The sequence below is a fragment of the Uloborus diversus genome, chromosome 5 (assembly GCF_026930045.1).
Source record: "Uloborus diversus isolate 005 chromosome 5, Udiv.v.3.1, whole genome shotgun sequence".
NCBI lineage: Eukaryota > Metazoa > Arthropoda > Arachnida > Araneae > Uloboridae > Uloborus > Uloborus diversus.
This window is the reverse complement of record NC_072735.1, coordinates 130,046,282-130,063,397: the sequence shown is the minus strand read 5'-3', so window position 1 is coordinate 130,063,397 and position 17,116 is coordinate 130,046,282. Positions and strand designations below refer to the sequence as shown.

The following is a 17,116-nucleotide window of genomic DNA, read 5'->3' as shown; positions in this document are numbered from 1 at the left end:
TACAACCGAAAGCCAACTATCCGAACTTCTATTATCCGAATTACTGTTAATACGAATTGCTTTCACAATTACGATTCCTAAAATACAGTAAACTCCCGATTATCGGCAAACGGTTTTTTTTTTTTTTTTTTTTTTTTTTTTTTTTTTTTTTTATGGTGATGGTTTACTGAAGGCAGAAAGCCCATATAAACTTTGCGAATGCAAAATCTACTATGAGACATTCTTATTTTTTTTCTCCTTACTTCCCACGATTTTAAAATTCCAAATTCGCGGAAACCAAGCAAGTTGTAACATGATTTGTACACTTGAAGTTTTTATAAGCGAATTACACCAATTTTTCAATAAAAGTCCCCTTCTCTCCCCTTCAGGATTTTTGACCCTACCTAACTTACTCCAGGAAACGGGATGCTAGAATTCCAGTCATGTTGCAGGAAAAAAATCGGCAGCATTCTGCTTCGTATTGACGTCATAACGAATCCCTTTTCTCCGTTTGCAAAATTTCTATGTATTGACGGGGGGGGGGGGGGGAGGGTTGAGGGAGAAGTCATGACGTTAACCCAAAGCGCAGTGCTACCGATTTTCATCTGAAATAGGGGTCTTAATCATTAATTTATGACTATGTTATTATTTGTTTTTAGCTTTTATATATATTTTTACTTTTTATTATAATCTTTTTCAGCTATAATTTAAATGTATGTGTGATTGTTATTCATATTTTTTATACACTAGTATCGTGTTTTACCTTTCACTCGGATTGTCCAGGGTTACCGTGCCACCCTATTCCGCGGACAATCGAGAATTTAATGATTTTGCCTACGTGTTGCTATTTCCTCCTCGAAACTAGTCAGTTTACTATGACAGAGATAGTACGTTTTGTACATACTGTGTACGTACAAGTAAAAATGTTTTGTTTCCATTAGATTAATTGCTCATTTTCTTTAAAAAAAATTCTTTTCTCCCATTGTCAACATGCATTCAATAAAAATAGACCCTTTTTCAGACAAAATCCAGTAACCCAAATTTTTGATTATCCGAACAGGGTCCGTTTACATTTGATTCGGATAATTAATTCGAATAACTGTACCTTCATCTGGTAGGAAATGGGTCGCAAATTCTCAAATGATAGTAACAATTATCGATAGTGGTGCTACAAAAAAAAAATGGTTTCCGGTCCCTAGGAAATACACTAGGTTTCGAAATGGTGAGGAAAAAAATGAGAAGGTCCATTTGAATCAACCAAGTTGAAAATGTTTATAGATACGAAGACTTTACAGATTTCCTAGTTCATCAATTTAGAGCTCAAATCTGCAATGAAAATTACACATTTAGCTATTTTCCTCAGGTAACCTCGTTCAATCGTTGCGTAACTTTAAACCCAAATCAATGGCGGACTTATACCATGTCGAAATTGTGTTTGCTTTTCACTCCAGGGTCTCCCGTTCTTACCTTTGTTAGTTGGATGGGACCCTGAAGAGGATGGGACAACTCTGATTTTTGGATCCAGACCAGCAACCGAGCAATCCCTAGTCCAGCAGCACGCCCAAAGGCATCGTTTCACTTGGAGGACTTTGACCACGTCAATTGTGAGAGGGCCCCATGACGCAGCGGCAACCCTCATAGGGAATCCAAAAAGGCACATGAAGAATATTTTACGTATACTCCATTCACGAGAAAGATAGACTAGTTGTAAACACAGAATTGAGCCATTTGGCGACATCAATCACGTGCTTGGCTAGGAAAAGAACAAATTGGTGCCAAGCAGACAACTAATGTGAATCCTTTAGGTTAACTTTTTTTTTTTTTTTTTTTCATTCAAGAGAAAATCCCCAACACTGGTAGCGCGGCAACACTTCTGGAAACCTTTCTATTTATTTTCGGTCTATGTATTCAGTGAACAGAGTCTCGTCCTGTTTATCTCTAAAGGGTTCCCATAACTGCTTTGCGCCAGGACCCTAAACCTATCAATCCGCCAGTGAAATAAATGTTTACAATGTGTGATGCAAAAATAAACCAAAAAATATTGAACTTGTCATTGTGAAATTTGCTTCAAAAACATTTCAGCATTTTTGAAACATTTAATCAGTTTCCTAAAAGAATTTATCAAATGAAATTTTTAATTTCTTTCGCTAAATTTTTGGAGAAGTCTCTTAGTGTATCTACGTCACATAAAGTCTTCTGTAGTACATGAATATGTAACATTCCTCGGAAACATAGAAACGACGGAAACATTATGGGTAACCAAAACAAGGTTATCGCTCCAGAAGTGTTTATTTCCTTCCAATCGTGCACGAAAAGCACGCCTCTAAAGTTTTCGAATGAAATAAGAACAATAAATACCGATACATGGCGTACCTATACTGATAACAGTGATGATAACTGCTAAAAGTGTCAGTATTCTTGGAATATGAGCCGTTGATATGATAAAAACTACCAAGCAAAAACATCGTTTTCGAAGTGTTTGTCAAGAAACATGTCAAGATTCGTGGATTTGCCAGATGTTTATGTTTCGAATGGCCTTGGAACTGGTGTGTGGGCGACGTTTAAAAGTTTCTAATTTACTTACCCTGATAGCAGAAAGTGGTGCTAACATTTTTAGCTCCTCTTTTCCGGAAAATAATCATGTGTCGTGGAGCGTCTGCCAAAATCAGAAAGTAGTTGAACTCGCTTAGAACGAGCGAGTTCGACCACGATATTTGCTCGTCATAACCGAGTGCTCGTAAAAAACGAGTTCGTGAAAAAAATCATAAAAATTCATCATAGTAGTTTTTTTTCCTCTTTAAGGGGTCACAGTACCTTTCAAACATTTTTTTTTTTTTGATTTAAGTAAATTTTATATTTTTTTGAAACCATAACATGCATACTAATTTCTTAATCAATAATTTATTTTCAAAATTTAAAAATATTGCTTACTTTTTTTAAAAATTCAAAAAATTGAAGAAATTTTCAATTTTCTGAAATCCCTAAGGCTTTTTTATTTTTGCGCTAATTAAAAAAAATTTTTTTTTGCTAAACGATCACTATAATCATCTCTAAAAACCTGTGCATTCATTTGCTTATGAGTTTATTAGAAAATTTTCTGTGATTAATTATGTAAAAAATTGGTACATGCTCTAAACACTCTTTTAACATGCTCTAAACATTTGAGTAATTTATAAAATGCTTATCCAATGCACAGTTTTGTCAAATATGTTATCCTAATTGCAAAAAGTAATACTTTAATGCTGTATCTTTAATAGGAAAAAATCCTTAGGGATTCTAATGACATGAAAACACAAAAATACCATCATCGAGAAAAAGCAGTTTAAAGTTTTTCTTTTGCATAAGAACACATAGCGAGCATGGTCTAAAACCACTCATAACTTTTTAAATATTTGAACTAAAGCAATGAAAGTTTTTCCCTGTGTTCAGAATAGTTTTTAGTTTTGAAAAAAGCAATAAAATGTTTTTGACCATTTCATCATTTTTGAGGTACTGTAACCCCTTAATCTCTGTGTAGTACCAAAGAAGTAGGTAAATTTGCTTTGAACTGTCTGAATGTTTGTTTCTTGTGTCATTGCTCTTAAGGAATACACAAACACACACCTACATAACTTTAAAGTGCTTCTTTACTCCACAAGTTTTAAAAAAAAGTGTTGTCATCGCTTGTTCTAAGGATTTATGATTCATGACTAACTTTCCAGTGGACATCGAAATGTTGAAGAACATTTTCCCAAAAAAGAATAAACTTAGCCGGAAGTCAACAGAAATTTTATGAATCACCGAAATATTGCTCGCTCTCAGCGGGATTTGCTCGTCAAAAGCGAGAAATGCTTCCATAGATATAACATTGCACCAACCAAGTAAATTTCCTCGCTGAATCCGGGTTCTCGTTAAATCAGGGCTCGCTGTAAGCGAGTTCGACTGTACCGTACTCTTCTTGGGTATAAATGTTTGATAATTTTTACGAAATAGAAATTCATTATGGTGCAAAACAGAGGACGGAATATAAGAAAATAGAAAGAATGAAGAACTGTACATTCCGTTTATCCGGAATAGCTGTGACCAAAGGCAATCCGGTTAAACGAAAAAAATCAGGGTTAAAAATAAATGAAAACAATAAACTAAACAAACTGGATTAATGATATCGACCCTTGCTTCACAAACGGACAATGCGAAAGGAAAACGAAAAGAAACTACAACACAACGCAAGCCATGATTAGAGGGGGGGGGAGGAAAGCGCAGGCATATAAAGCAAAAATTACTTTTATTTTATTATAAGCTCGTTTACTAAATTACAATTAATAAATGAGATTTTATTTGAAAAAAATTATTAGCATCAAATGTCATCCACTAAGTAAAAAATGCATTTGAACTGGAGAGGATGAATAAAAAGCATTTATAACGATTGAAAATTTGAACAAGACACACAAATATGTATCGTCGCTTAAAAAATAGTGACACCGCTCAAAAAATACCGAAAGTGATATTTTTAATTAATAATACTTTAAAAAAATTATTTTTTATAAGGAATAAAACACAAGTTGTAGATAGCAAAATTGCCGGTAGATGGCAACTTTGGTTAAAACCTAATTTGAACTAAATTTGTTTAAAATTTCTAAGTTCTATGAATTCCTAGCACAAAAACTGCACGAAATGAACAAACAGAATAGTAGTAACAATTTTTAAGGGGCATTAGAACAATTAGGAATTGTTATAAACGAAACAACAATAATTTATAAATCGTAACGATTTTTTAGGTCTCCTGCAAAAGTTGCATTTTTGAGTTGTGCCACTATTATTTTCAAGCTGCGATATAGAGAGTATGAACTAAGAGTAAGAAACTGAAAAGGAGTAGTGCTGAGAAGGTGATTGACCAAATAATTAGTGATTTTTAATCAGTGATTTGTAGCGCATGATGCGCTATTTTTAGGAAAAACATATGAGACAAAGCAAGGAAATGTAAATGGACTTTTTAAACTTTGGTGTTAAATGTGTTTGAAGCTTAGATCCCAGCTAGGCCAGTTGATTTTTAAAAGTAATTGCTTCTCAAACGTATGCAATCTTCTTCTATTCTGAAACTTGTTTATCTTATAGTGTTATTTCAGTTTTATACTTTTGGCTCATGGCCAGTGACCACAGAATCAGTTTCCAATGTTAAGGAATGAACGGAACTGGACGTTGTGTAAGAGAAATTTGCGTCAGAATGCTGTTTACGGTCAGAACATAACAAAAGAAATCAGAACTTCATCTTATTGTTGCAAAATCAATGCACAATTACTGCGGCATTTTGATTGCTTATAATATTAATGAAATAACGGAAGTTTGTTGCCGGAAATGCGTGTGGGAAGAAGGCTTTATTTTTTCTTCTTCTAATGAGATCTTTAAGCATAAAATTTAATAAATATCGAAGACGCATTATTTTTATATAGAGTATTTTACGTAAACAACTTAAGGCAAACGTTTTATTCAAAACACGATCTTAACTCTTTTGCTACACTCATACACAAATTCCAAGAATATAAAATAAGTATATTCTAGTTTTGAAAACTTAAAATTTCTGCACTTACGTGGTTGGAACTGTGCGGTCTAGCATAACAAATCTAGAAATAAATACAGTTTTTCTTATTACTGACTAATCTTAATTTATTATCTTAAGAAACATTTAATTGAATAATAATAGGATAGCTTTCGGAAACATTGTTAACAGCAGAATAAATCAATCAAAGCATTAGCTTTTGAATAACTTGTATCTTTTTCAGTAATTTTAAAAAAAAATGTTTTATCAACATTGATTATATATATGCTTTCATTTTTAAAACAAAGTATTCCTAAGAAAGGGCTATTACTCTTTCCGGCAGTTCTGCAATAAATTTTCTCAAGAAATTTTTTTAACTCTCGCAAAAAAATAATGATATAAGAAGTATAATTACTCGAATATGGTATCATCCATTGCATATCAAAATGCTAAATTTGCAAATTGATTTAAAGAAAAAGGAAGACACATCCTTCCCCCATCCTTCGAAAAGTGTTTTTGTTAAAAAAATTTCAACGAAAATGTTTAAAACAATTATTGTCCTTCACTGTGCATTTATTAGTTACTTACACCTTACACATTTTCTGAAGAATTTTCCTACCTTTATTAAAAAAAAATGTGTTCGAAATTTAGAAATGTCTTTCTCAATGATAATGAGCTTTTGATGTAAGGTGCACTTTGTTTTGAAAATATTATAAAATTACAAGACAGAAGCAGTAGAGGATTTTAGGTGAAATTATGTAGCGTTTAGTGTTTAATTGACTTCAAATGTTAAAGATATTTTACTTCTACATTCAAAGTAAAAAAAGTGCATAGCATTTATTAGTAATGAATCCTGAAAAACAAGAAAAAAAAACGCCTTTGGAATAAAGTCATGAAAACTTCGCTATGAGAAATTGAAATGGGGGGGGGGGGGCTTTTCAATTTCTTTGGCCCCTCTCCAAAAATTATTTCTGTATCCGTCCCTGGACAGAAGTTAAGTTAGTTAAATATTTTGCAGAGCGCTAAACAACGGCATAATTCTGAAGATGCTTGGTGCTCTGCTCTGCTGTGAAGATTGCTCTAAGAGTCTAGAACTCTGTTCTGTAGAATTGGCAGTGAAAACTATTATTTCACCACCTAATAAAAATCCCCAGGTAGCAGTTTTTCAAGTTTTATATCTTACTGTTTCTTCCGACTCTTCAAGCCTCACAGAATTTGTTGCCTTGTATTCACGTTTTGACCCCTTACCCAAGTCCTCAGGGTCTAGGCAAGTCGCAATTGGTGCAGAACTCGGCACACTGAACACGCATACTCCAAAAAAAAAAATCCCTACTCTCACTTGCTAAACACCGAGCCCCAAGAGGTGTGGCAAAAAAGTCTATTCCCATTTGGGACTCGTGTGACGTCAGTGTTAGACGTCACGCAAGTTGAGTTAAGTTGTATAGCCACTTATCAGACTGGTCCTCAGTTGCTCCGCTACCTGCTCAAAGAGGAACATGCAGAGGTGCGCTCCTGTGCAAATTGAAACGGTAGGATTTATTTTTTCGCATATTTAATTTTTTTTTTAGAAAAATCGACCATAAATTTGATTGCATGTTGAAATTGTGTGCAACTTTGTTTCTTGATTTTGCAAAGTAGTTAATATTTTTGCTACTTTGATTGGTTTTGTTCATTGCTGATGGTGAAACTGTAATTACTGAGACGCTAATATAAGAATGCCGTTTGGCAGGTTTTGGTTTGGAAATAATTTACCCCTCCTCTTAGTGCGCCTCTGATTGCGATAGCTGATTCGTTTTTAGGGAAGTTCTTAGAGATTTCACCCGAAAATTTTATTCAAAAAGCTTTTTAAAAACGCGTTCTCACCGCATGTTACATTTGAATTTGAGAGCATGTGTCATGCAATGTATTATGTTTATGAATATTTACCAATTATTTCTTAGCGGTTGTTATTTCTCTTCATAAAACTATTGTAACAAAATGTAATTTTTTTTATCCGTGCTTTTTTTTTTTTTTTTTTTTTTGAAGTACCTAAAATATTACTAATTAGGCAATGTTTAAAGTTTTTGTGAAATAATTCATTCAATTTTCATTTCGATTCCATAAAATGCGAAGAGCTTTTCAAAACATATGACAATAAAGTAACATTATAAATGATACTAAATTTTTAAAACTTAATAAATTATTAAATTCTGATGGAAGTATGCGTTTTATTTATGTTTTCAATAAAACCCCGATATGATGAGGGGTTTTTTTTTTCTTTTTTTTTTTAAATGCGTGTAGATAGATTTTATAATTGTTTCCAAATTTTATGCAGTAATGTGACTAAATAGTTTTATTAATTTATTTAAGATATTTTTTGTTTATTTTTGTACCAAAGAACAGCAAAAAATGGATATTTACATTTAACATTTGTATTGTTGCTTACAATAAAAATTTAATTATTTATTGAAAAATATATTTTATGAACAAAGATGAGTGAATGAAAATATAAAATGATAATTCGATCAAACTTTTGCTCTTCGATTTAAGCATGTGTTCAACTGAAGTTAAGTTTATTTTGAGGACTATATGAAATTTTATATCTATGGGAGAAAAATCATCAAATTACAAGTCTTTCAACATACTTCTACTTATAATAAATACACTGTGGTAAATGCATATTAGTTCGCCATTACTTTGTTTGATGCTTAAAGTAGTTAAATGTCACAAAATTGTCTAGAGAATAATTAATACTTACTATTAGGAAAGACTGATGTTATATTTTAAAATTTAGGTCCGAGTCATTTCCGTAACTGCGTATATTGTTTCATAAGGGACATAAATGTTATACGCACGTTTTGCAGCTGAATTTTTAGTTGATGAGTGCAAGTATCTTAGAGGAAGAATGTCTTTTAAAAAAGTAAATAACAGTCCGATCTGTTCTCAGCACAAAAGCTCCGGAGAATTTCAAATACTTGTATTTTACTTCCTTCTCGACATTATGCTATTATATTTTTTGAATTACGTACGATGAAAAATATTTTGTGGAATATTTCTGAATTGTTAGGAATCAGGCATTCATGACTAAGCTACTGAATCCAAATCTTATTAGTGTTCGATGTTTCAACGTACAAAATATAAAAAAAATAGTTAAAAAAATGCAACTGTTTTTAATAACTTAATTTTTTGTCATAAATTCCTCGAAGTCTGTACGTACGTTTTAATTTGCTATTATTGCTTTTAAAAATTAAAAAGAGAAAATACTACTGTTTTCAATGACTTGATTTATTTATTTTACTGTAGTTTTTCTAAAGTTTACACATTTGTTTTAATATCAACGCGTTTTGCAGACAAAAAAAAAATGTACTACTTTCTGCGACTTGTTTTGCCATCGCCATGTTTACTGAAGCCTGTACATATGTTTTAATTATATCGCTTAGTGCCTGCAAAAAAGAAAACACTATGTCTTTTTAACTCGTTTTGTCAAGTTTTATGAGGCCTGTACATTAACTTTTATTCCAAACGCTTGTTGCATACTTATAATAAAATACTAATAATAAAAGGGGGGAAAAAACATTTTAGATGGCTTATTTCTCATGCTAAACGCTTCCTGAAGCCTGTACATATGTTTTCGTTACAAAGCTCATTGCATGTAAAAAAAAAACACTACTGCTTTCGATAAGTTGTTCTTTTGGCCAAGCTAGCTGAAGCATGTACATATGTTTTAGTTACAATGTTCATTACATGTAGAGAAAGAAAACTATACCGCTTTCTGTAACTTAAAATTCATTTTACTTTTAATAAAAAGGGAGAATATTTGTTTTTTTATTTATGTGATTTTATTTATTTATTTTAGTTTATATTTTACAATCAGATACATATTTTTTCAATTGTATGAATATCAGATGACTTATTTCTCGTGCTGCACATTACCTGCAGCCTGTATGTATGTTTTCATTATAAAGCTCATTGCATGTAAAAAAAATCACTTCTGCTTTCAATAATTTGTTTTGGCCAAGCTTTCTGAAGCCTGTACATATGTTTTAGTTACAATGCTCATTATATGTAAAGAAGGAAAACTATTCCGCTTTCTACGACTTAAATTCATTTTACTTTTAACGAAATATGGCGGATATTTGTTTATTTATTTATGTTATTTTATCTATCTATTTGTATTTATATTTTACAGTTAATCCATTTTTTTCAACTTGATGAATCATGTTAAATATTTTTTAATTAATAAACTATTAATAATTCCTATATAAAGGCTTAATACATAAAACATTGAAATAATAACTCATTGAAATTCGGTCATATTTCATTTCCTAAGTTTCTGAAGCTTGTACATATGTTTTAATTAAGAATTTATGTTTTAATTAATGCATTAAAGAAAGAAAACTATACAACTATCTACGACTTAAATGGATCGATTATTTCAGAAAGGGCGCAAGTCCAATGGATTCCTGTAGGACCTACGCCCTTTCTGGAATAATCGATTCAAATTCATTTTACTTTTAACGAAATAGGGTGGATATTTGTTTATTTATTTATGTTATTTTATTTATTTATTTTTGTTTATATTTTACAATTAATCCATTTTTTTCCAACTTGATGAATCATGTTAAATATTTTTAACTTAATAAACTATTAATAATTCCCATATAAAGGCTTAATATATAAAATATTGAAATAATAACGCATTGAAATTCGGTCATATTTCATTTCCTACGTTTCTGATGCCTGTACTTATATTTTTATTACAATATTCCGCTAAAGAACGTGTAGCGCCAAAAAAGGCAGCCTTTTTCTGCAACGCCATCCATTTAGAGTATAGGATTTTAATTGAGCGCGGAAGGGAAGTTCTTTAAAAGCAAGAACATTGCAGGAAATTATTTTATGCTCCCCGCGATTATTTAAAACGAAACCTCGATATGGTGACCACCTTTAAAAGGAATTACACAATACAGAAAGATTTTGAGTGGCCATCTCTGATCTCAAAATTATATCATGTGGTTCATCCAAAACAGTTTTTGTTGTAGATTAATGCAATGTACAAGGAATGCTATAATTTTGTAGTGGATTTTGACGAAGGTTTAATAATGTGCATAGCATTATTGCTTAATCAAAGGTGTTTTCAAGATTTTTAAATAGTGATTGCGGGGCTCTCAAGCAGTTTGAACTATGTCCTTTATTGTTTGATTAATAAGAAAACAAGGGAATATTTCAGATATGAGAATATATCTAGCGCTTTATATTGATGATCACAAGTTGTTGCAATGCATTTTTAATTGGTCAACTGTATAGAATGTTTGTGGGGAAGAAAGTGTAAACTTATTATTTCACATAAAATAGATCTCAGAATTTCAAACAAAATGCTGATTCAATTGTAGTAATAAATTCCTAAACACTGCATTTGGCAACGATCCCATGTAGTCTTCTAAAAGATCAAGAGAAAAAATTGCAGCTCTGTTTTGGTCAACAACCAATAAAATATACGTTGAAAAATCTACTAAACCTATTTTTAACTTGTAAATAGCATCACAAGTGTCGATAAAAAGTAAAACTTCATCTATGTTTTTCAGCATTTGGTGCTTGTAAGTCTAATTTAGTTTAGTACTTTTAAGAATGCCTACAACTTGCTAGTCTCTGACGAGCAAAAATTTATTGCTTGAAAAGTAAGGTAATTGCAATAATTATGAACGTTTCGGGATATTTGATAGCAACTATTTTTTTTTTTTTTTTCAATTGAAGCATGATGTTGCTAGATGGATTTTTATCATAAACCATACTTTTTTTCAAAATGATTTTTCATGCATTTTACCCATGATTTGATCAAGAAATAAAATCTAAAGAATAGATATAAAAAACAAAGCTTTGAAAAATTAGGCATTTATATGGTTAATCAGGATGCGGGGTTTCCCATTTGGCATATCTGCAAGCTTATTTGAGTGTATAGTATCTTCTAATTAGGACTTTTAGCAAATCTTGAGTCAATTAACTTGGTTAATATTAAAAGTATGAAAAGTGAATATTTATTTTACAAAATTTACCTTTTATTTTGCAAAAATTAACTTATTTTATGAATACCATTTTTTTTCTTCTGATAAGAAACAATAGTAAATTTTCTTTATTTTATACTTGGAATAAAAAAGCTATTAAAAAGTTAAAAAATGTTTCTATTGAAGTTTTAAAATATTCCGAATGTCAATATTTGTCAGGGGAAAAAATCAATTCCTTTGCGCCAATTGAACACTTGAAAAACAGCGTACTTAAGGTTCGAATTCCTAATGCAATCACAATCTCAAAGTTTCAAGAATTTTTCTTTTGAACAAAAAAGTTAAAATTAGGTTTTAAAAAATCTAATTTCCCATTAAGTTCTGTGAATTGCTTTTTTTAAAAAATAAAATACGGAGATTGTTTATAGAAGCTCTCTAATAAATTTCGGACACAAATTTTGTGCGAAATTTGAAAATTATGTTCGTTGTGCCTTAAAATCTCACGTTAATATGAGTGAATTCTTCACATTGGCAGTTAGTTTCTTAAATGTTAAATGCAAATTAGCAGTTCATTTCTAAACGAGAGGCATAAAGTATTGAACTAAGATGTTTAACTGACGTCTTAACTGCCTCACTAATAAATAACAATAAAGTCTAAAGCGTTAGTAGAAGCACTAAATAATGTGATTTTGACATGTGTTAGTTAAAGTAACGTTTAGATAAAAAATTGATATTTTAATTAATAACATTTTTCATTGAAAATTGTGCTAAGAAACAATATCCTTAAAGTTAGGTTCAGTTATTTTTGTTTGCTTTTTTGGGAGTAGGACGGAGGGAGTTGTAGAGAGATCAATGAAAATTTAATTTAAACGTCGTGTGAAATTTGTTTTCAACATTGTAAAAATCTATCAGAACAAAAAAAAAACTGTCTTCTTAAAAAAACAACAGACTAGTAAAAAATGTATTTTCATTTTTAAAAAAAAGTTAGTATTAATTGAGTTTTGTAGTTTCAAAACTATTGCCCAAAAACTGCAATTAGAACATGTATAAAACTTAACTACGCTAATGAAATCTTCCTAAAACTGCGGCAGAATTTTTTTAAACTCAGCTGTCATCTAACTGTATTTGAAAACTAATAAACTATAGCATTTCAAAGAAGGAAATAAGAACGAGTTCTCAGGGTATGAATTGATGTTCCGAACTGCAGATTTCAAAAAAAAAAAAAAAAAATTATCAATGCCTTGTATTGATGCCTTGCATTGTTTACGACCACTTCAAAATTATATCTACTATAGTGAAAACTGATAATACAATCATCAATTTTCTTTTAAAAAATTTATTTTCATTTCAACAACTACAATTGAAAAACGCGAACAGCTGTAACCGGCACTAAGGAAACTTTAAAAATAGCAATTAGTAATTTAACGCGATAAATATTAACAAATTCTAAACAACTCTGCTACACAAAGGAATTACAAGTGAGAAAAGGCTTCCAAGGACGAACAAGCTTTGGAGAGAAGCGGAGAAAAAAAAAATACACAAGCAGTTGCATAAAGCTTGCATTAAAGACAGCACCTGAGGCTTCTTGTGCAGAGTGTTATGGCGGGGCCGGTTTTCTGTTTATTGGAACAGGTAAGCAGAGCCCGGGCAAAGCTAGCCCCAAGTCTCTCAAGGGCGAAGAGGTCAAGGTATCTTCTGGAGCTACTTCATTATGGACGGGTAAAGGTAGAGAAGCGAAGAGGCAAAAAAGAAAAGATAATGGAAGTTTTGAGGCAGGTAGCTTTTGGCGAAGTCCTGGATGGCTGCTAATTTAAGGGTGGAAAGTTTCTGCAAGTTTTTTGCTGCAGAGGTAGAAAGAGGTTCGTTTTCAATATGAACGAAAAAAAATAGAGCTTAGGAAAACGCGGAGAGCAAATTTATGCTTACGTGGGAATTTTTTTATTTATTTTTAACTTCCTAAGAAATGCAATCTTCAGCTCAAATTATGCTTACCTGCAGGTAGATTTATTTTTTAACTATTGCAAGAACTACAATTTTCAACCCAGTTCCTGGAAGAAATTAGTTGTTCCTTTTCGGATTCAACTGAAATATTTTGCTTATCCCACCACATATTTGGTTTTGTGAAGAGAAAGAGAAAAGTATTGGTATTCGCAAAACATTTTTAGATTTAAGATTGAAACTAGCTGAAACATAAGTAATGTGTTTGAATTCTGTGAAACATCACTAACTCGCCGTCTAGGGGACAGGGACAATAAAAAAAATTCAAATACCTAGTTTTTATTTCGATTGCTTTAAGGAAATTGCCTAAGAATGATGTTCATCCGTCACCCAAACTGATTCATAAAAACTTATGTGAATCACAAACGGCATGCTTGTTTCTCTAAAGAATTAATAAGCAATACTTGCACAAAAAATCCTTCCCCAACCCCTCTGTAAAATGTTCCAAAATTTAAAATGCTTCTACAAGTTTTGGCGAAAAAAAAAACATTGAGCATAAGACAAAATTCAGTGTCTTAGAGCCCTGAAAGGCCCTCAAGTGTATTTTGGTGGCCATAAAGAGTTTGATAATTGATAATTCCCCAAAATGCAATATTCGTTTTTCGCTACGTTGTAAACTTAATCATACAAGTAACGCAATTTAACAATATTCTATATCAGCAGCCTAAATTACATTCTTGAAGATGCACGTCTCAATGGCGTAGTTGCAGAAATGCAGCCTCAATTCTCACGAAGTTTTCGTCGTATTTAACGAAATGGTTTCGTGAAAACGCTTCGCTTAAAATTTTCATCCAATTGATGAAAATTTCGTGACATTTGAGAATGAGTTCCTGTACTAGTGAGAAAAGAATTTTCGTAAATAATGTAACTTGCTTGACGATTTAAAAAATCCTCGAAATTGGGCGATGCGTTTCTAAGAGTGAAAACAGTCGAAGAAGCAGTAAAAAGTTACACGGTACTTGGTAGCTACTGTGCTTTTTGCGTAAAGAATTTCAACTACAAAGATTTTACTGCAGTTACATATTATGCAACTTCCGCCAAGTATTCTATATGAAGATGTTGCTTAATATCATGGTAAAAACATTGCAATTATTTTTGGCTGTAGAGCTGCAAAATTTGTTTTTATGCAGTCTCGAAGCACAGAAACTAGGTTCACGTGTATGTGTCCTCTATTTATTTAAAAAAAGAAACGCTGTCTGCAAAAAGAAAAAGAAAAACTTTGCTTTTAGGTAATGTACTCTGACAACTTGAAAAGTTAGGTGCTTTTACAGTTGGATAGTTGGAATCAGGGCTTACTTTCTAACAAAAGAAGTGCAAGTGTCCTGTACTCCTCAGAAACAATATCTGTGGTAAATCTTAAACTATCGAATGAGGTAAAAAAATCATTGAAAAAGAAAAGAAGTACAGGAGTTGAACTACAGAGAATTTCCATGCAAATTAACTCCAGTTTGGGTTTGGAATTAAATTTCAAGTCATGCGCCATCTAACCAATTAGTCAGTAGTCTCAGTAAAATCAACATAATAATTACAATAAATTTTAATTGGACAATTCCACGGGTAACTGACATTTTTATAGCAAAAAGTGCATATTGCAATATTCAAAGCGAAAATTTCATTTTACAAAAGACCTTTTCTCCTTGATTATTATATTTTTTAAGCTAAATTAATAGAATAATTGAACTCTCGAAATACATTTTGGATGATTTCAAAAAAAAAAAAAAAAAATCGTCAAATGCATGGTAACTGACTGACATGCTACTTTTTAAAATGTTTGTCAGTTACAGTATTTTAACAATTTTTTTAAAAATCAAACAAAATGTATTTCAAGAATTCAACTAAGCCATTGAATTTAGCTTAAAAAATGCAATAATCCAAACGAAAATATCGTTTGCACAACGTATATTTTGCGTTGAACGTTACAAAATACGTACTGTTTTGCTCTAAAAATGTCAGTTGCCCGTGGTGTTACCCAGTTTTGACCTTCCATGGCTGTTGTTGTTTCACATTAAAACGATATTATATGTGTTGTATTTTGTTCACCTCTACTTTTCTAAAGTATTCCATTTAATGTTTCACAAATGAGTAATTAATAAATGGGAATATTTATTTATTTTCAGAGGCCACAGCTGGTTCCAAATCCTGGCAGCCCACTCTCACTCGAAACTTGGTGCATGGCTGACTTAGAAAGCTGGCTCTGTGACAACACAACCCTTCTCAGGAACTACGTACCCCCTCCGCAACACAATCAGATCATGGATCTCAAGATGGCTCCTCCAGCCTTCCATAATTCAGTCCATGTGTCCATTCCGTCCCCATCATCGGGGGTCCCAGCAGCAGCCGAGAGCCCTACTTTATACGACAGCCCACCAGGCAAAGGATTCGTGGGGCCCCCGTCCTACATCCAGGTAAAGCAAGAAGTGGATGACTCGGTTGTTTCGGAGTACCCTATGAATCGCATGGGTCCCATGAATGGCCAGACGACTATTGGATCCATGGTCAGTGTAAAGAGAGAAGAGGAAGACGATGGATTTTCAAGTGAGAAAATGGAACAGTTGAGGAATCTGGCGGTGGAACAAGCAGCAAAAGATATCCATGTAGCTTGTGGCGTCCTGGGAATATGTCCTGGTGAGTTCATTCTTCTTAAACGTAGTTTTTTCCCCAGAAAGATGACTTGCTACCAAGTCGATATCATTGTTGTCTTAGAAAAATTCCAGTTTGAAAAGCCAAAACAATATTAGCATTTTTTTAAATACACAGACTGAAATTATATTTCAGTTGAAAACATGATTTAAATAAGCGAAAAAAATGCTCTCAAGCGGAATGAATGTCAATTTATTCGAATCAAAGTTTTTACTGACAATTAGAAATTTTAGCAAAAGTTGAGGAAGTTTTGTAACTTACAGAAATGCACTTGTAATGAATCAGTTACGTGGGTCTGTTGGGTATAAAGTAATTCATGGTGTACTTTCCAAGTTTTAGATGGGATAGAAAACTTGTCAGAGGCTGCGTTCGGTCTTTTAGGGCTCTGAGCACACGTAATAGATTTTGAGGAGAAAACATTACTAAGTAGGTTTCAGCTCTAACATTTAAAACACGTCATTGTCGAGTCTTTTTAAAACGAGTTTAGATAAAATTTCATGACAGTAAATTCAATGTTCCTCATCTGTTTATGCACAACATTCTGGTGTTTATTTTCTTCCTCTTTCCGGGTTTTCTTTCTTTTTTTTTTTTTTTTTTTTGTGACTGCCTCCTTAAGGAAATGTTGTTTAACCAAAGGTAATAAATGCAAAGTTCTCCTTTGGGACATGAAAAAAATAGTTGGAAATGTCTCTTTTTTCAGAGCTATGTCTTGCGGAGGAAATGGTGAATTAAGACATTTACTCTTTCTTTCTAGAAATGAATTGAGCCAAGTAAAATTTACACCCAAAGAAAAAAAAAGGCGAACAGATCTGACTATAAAAAAGTGGACGGTTGTATTTATTCCACGAGAAATACAGCAAGTGAAATCGGGCACAAAAAAATTGTATATTCCTAAATTCATTGCTTTGAAAAAAAAAAGCCACCTAAAAGAGATAAAACTTAAAAGAAATAAGTAAATAAATTTTAGAACTTATTGTTTCCCAGCTAACACGAAAAAAGTCGTTCACCG

General features: G+C 32.1%; 1 protein-coding gene across 1 annotated transcript in view; it reads left to right on the top strand.

Moving 5' to 3' along the window:
- Positions 1–6,966: 6,966 nt before the first annotated feature.
- Positions 6,967–17,116, top strand: part of LOC129223136 (uncharacterized) — a 10,681-nt gene continuing 531 nt past the window's right edge. The window contains exons 1-2 of the mRNA XM_054857703.1: positions 6,967–7,023; positions 15,585–16,092. Coding sequence (XP_054713678.1) covers positions 6,991–7,023; positions 15,585–16,092 — 541 coding nt within the window. The 5' untranslated portion in view covers positions 6,967–6,990. The remainder of the gene's footprint in view (positions 7,024–15,584; positions 16,093–17,116) is intronic.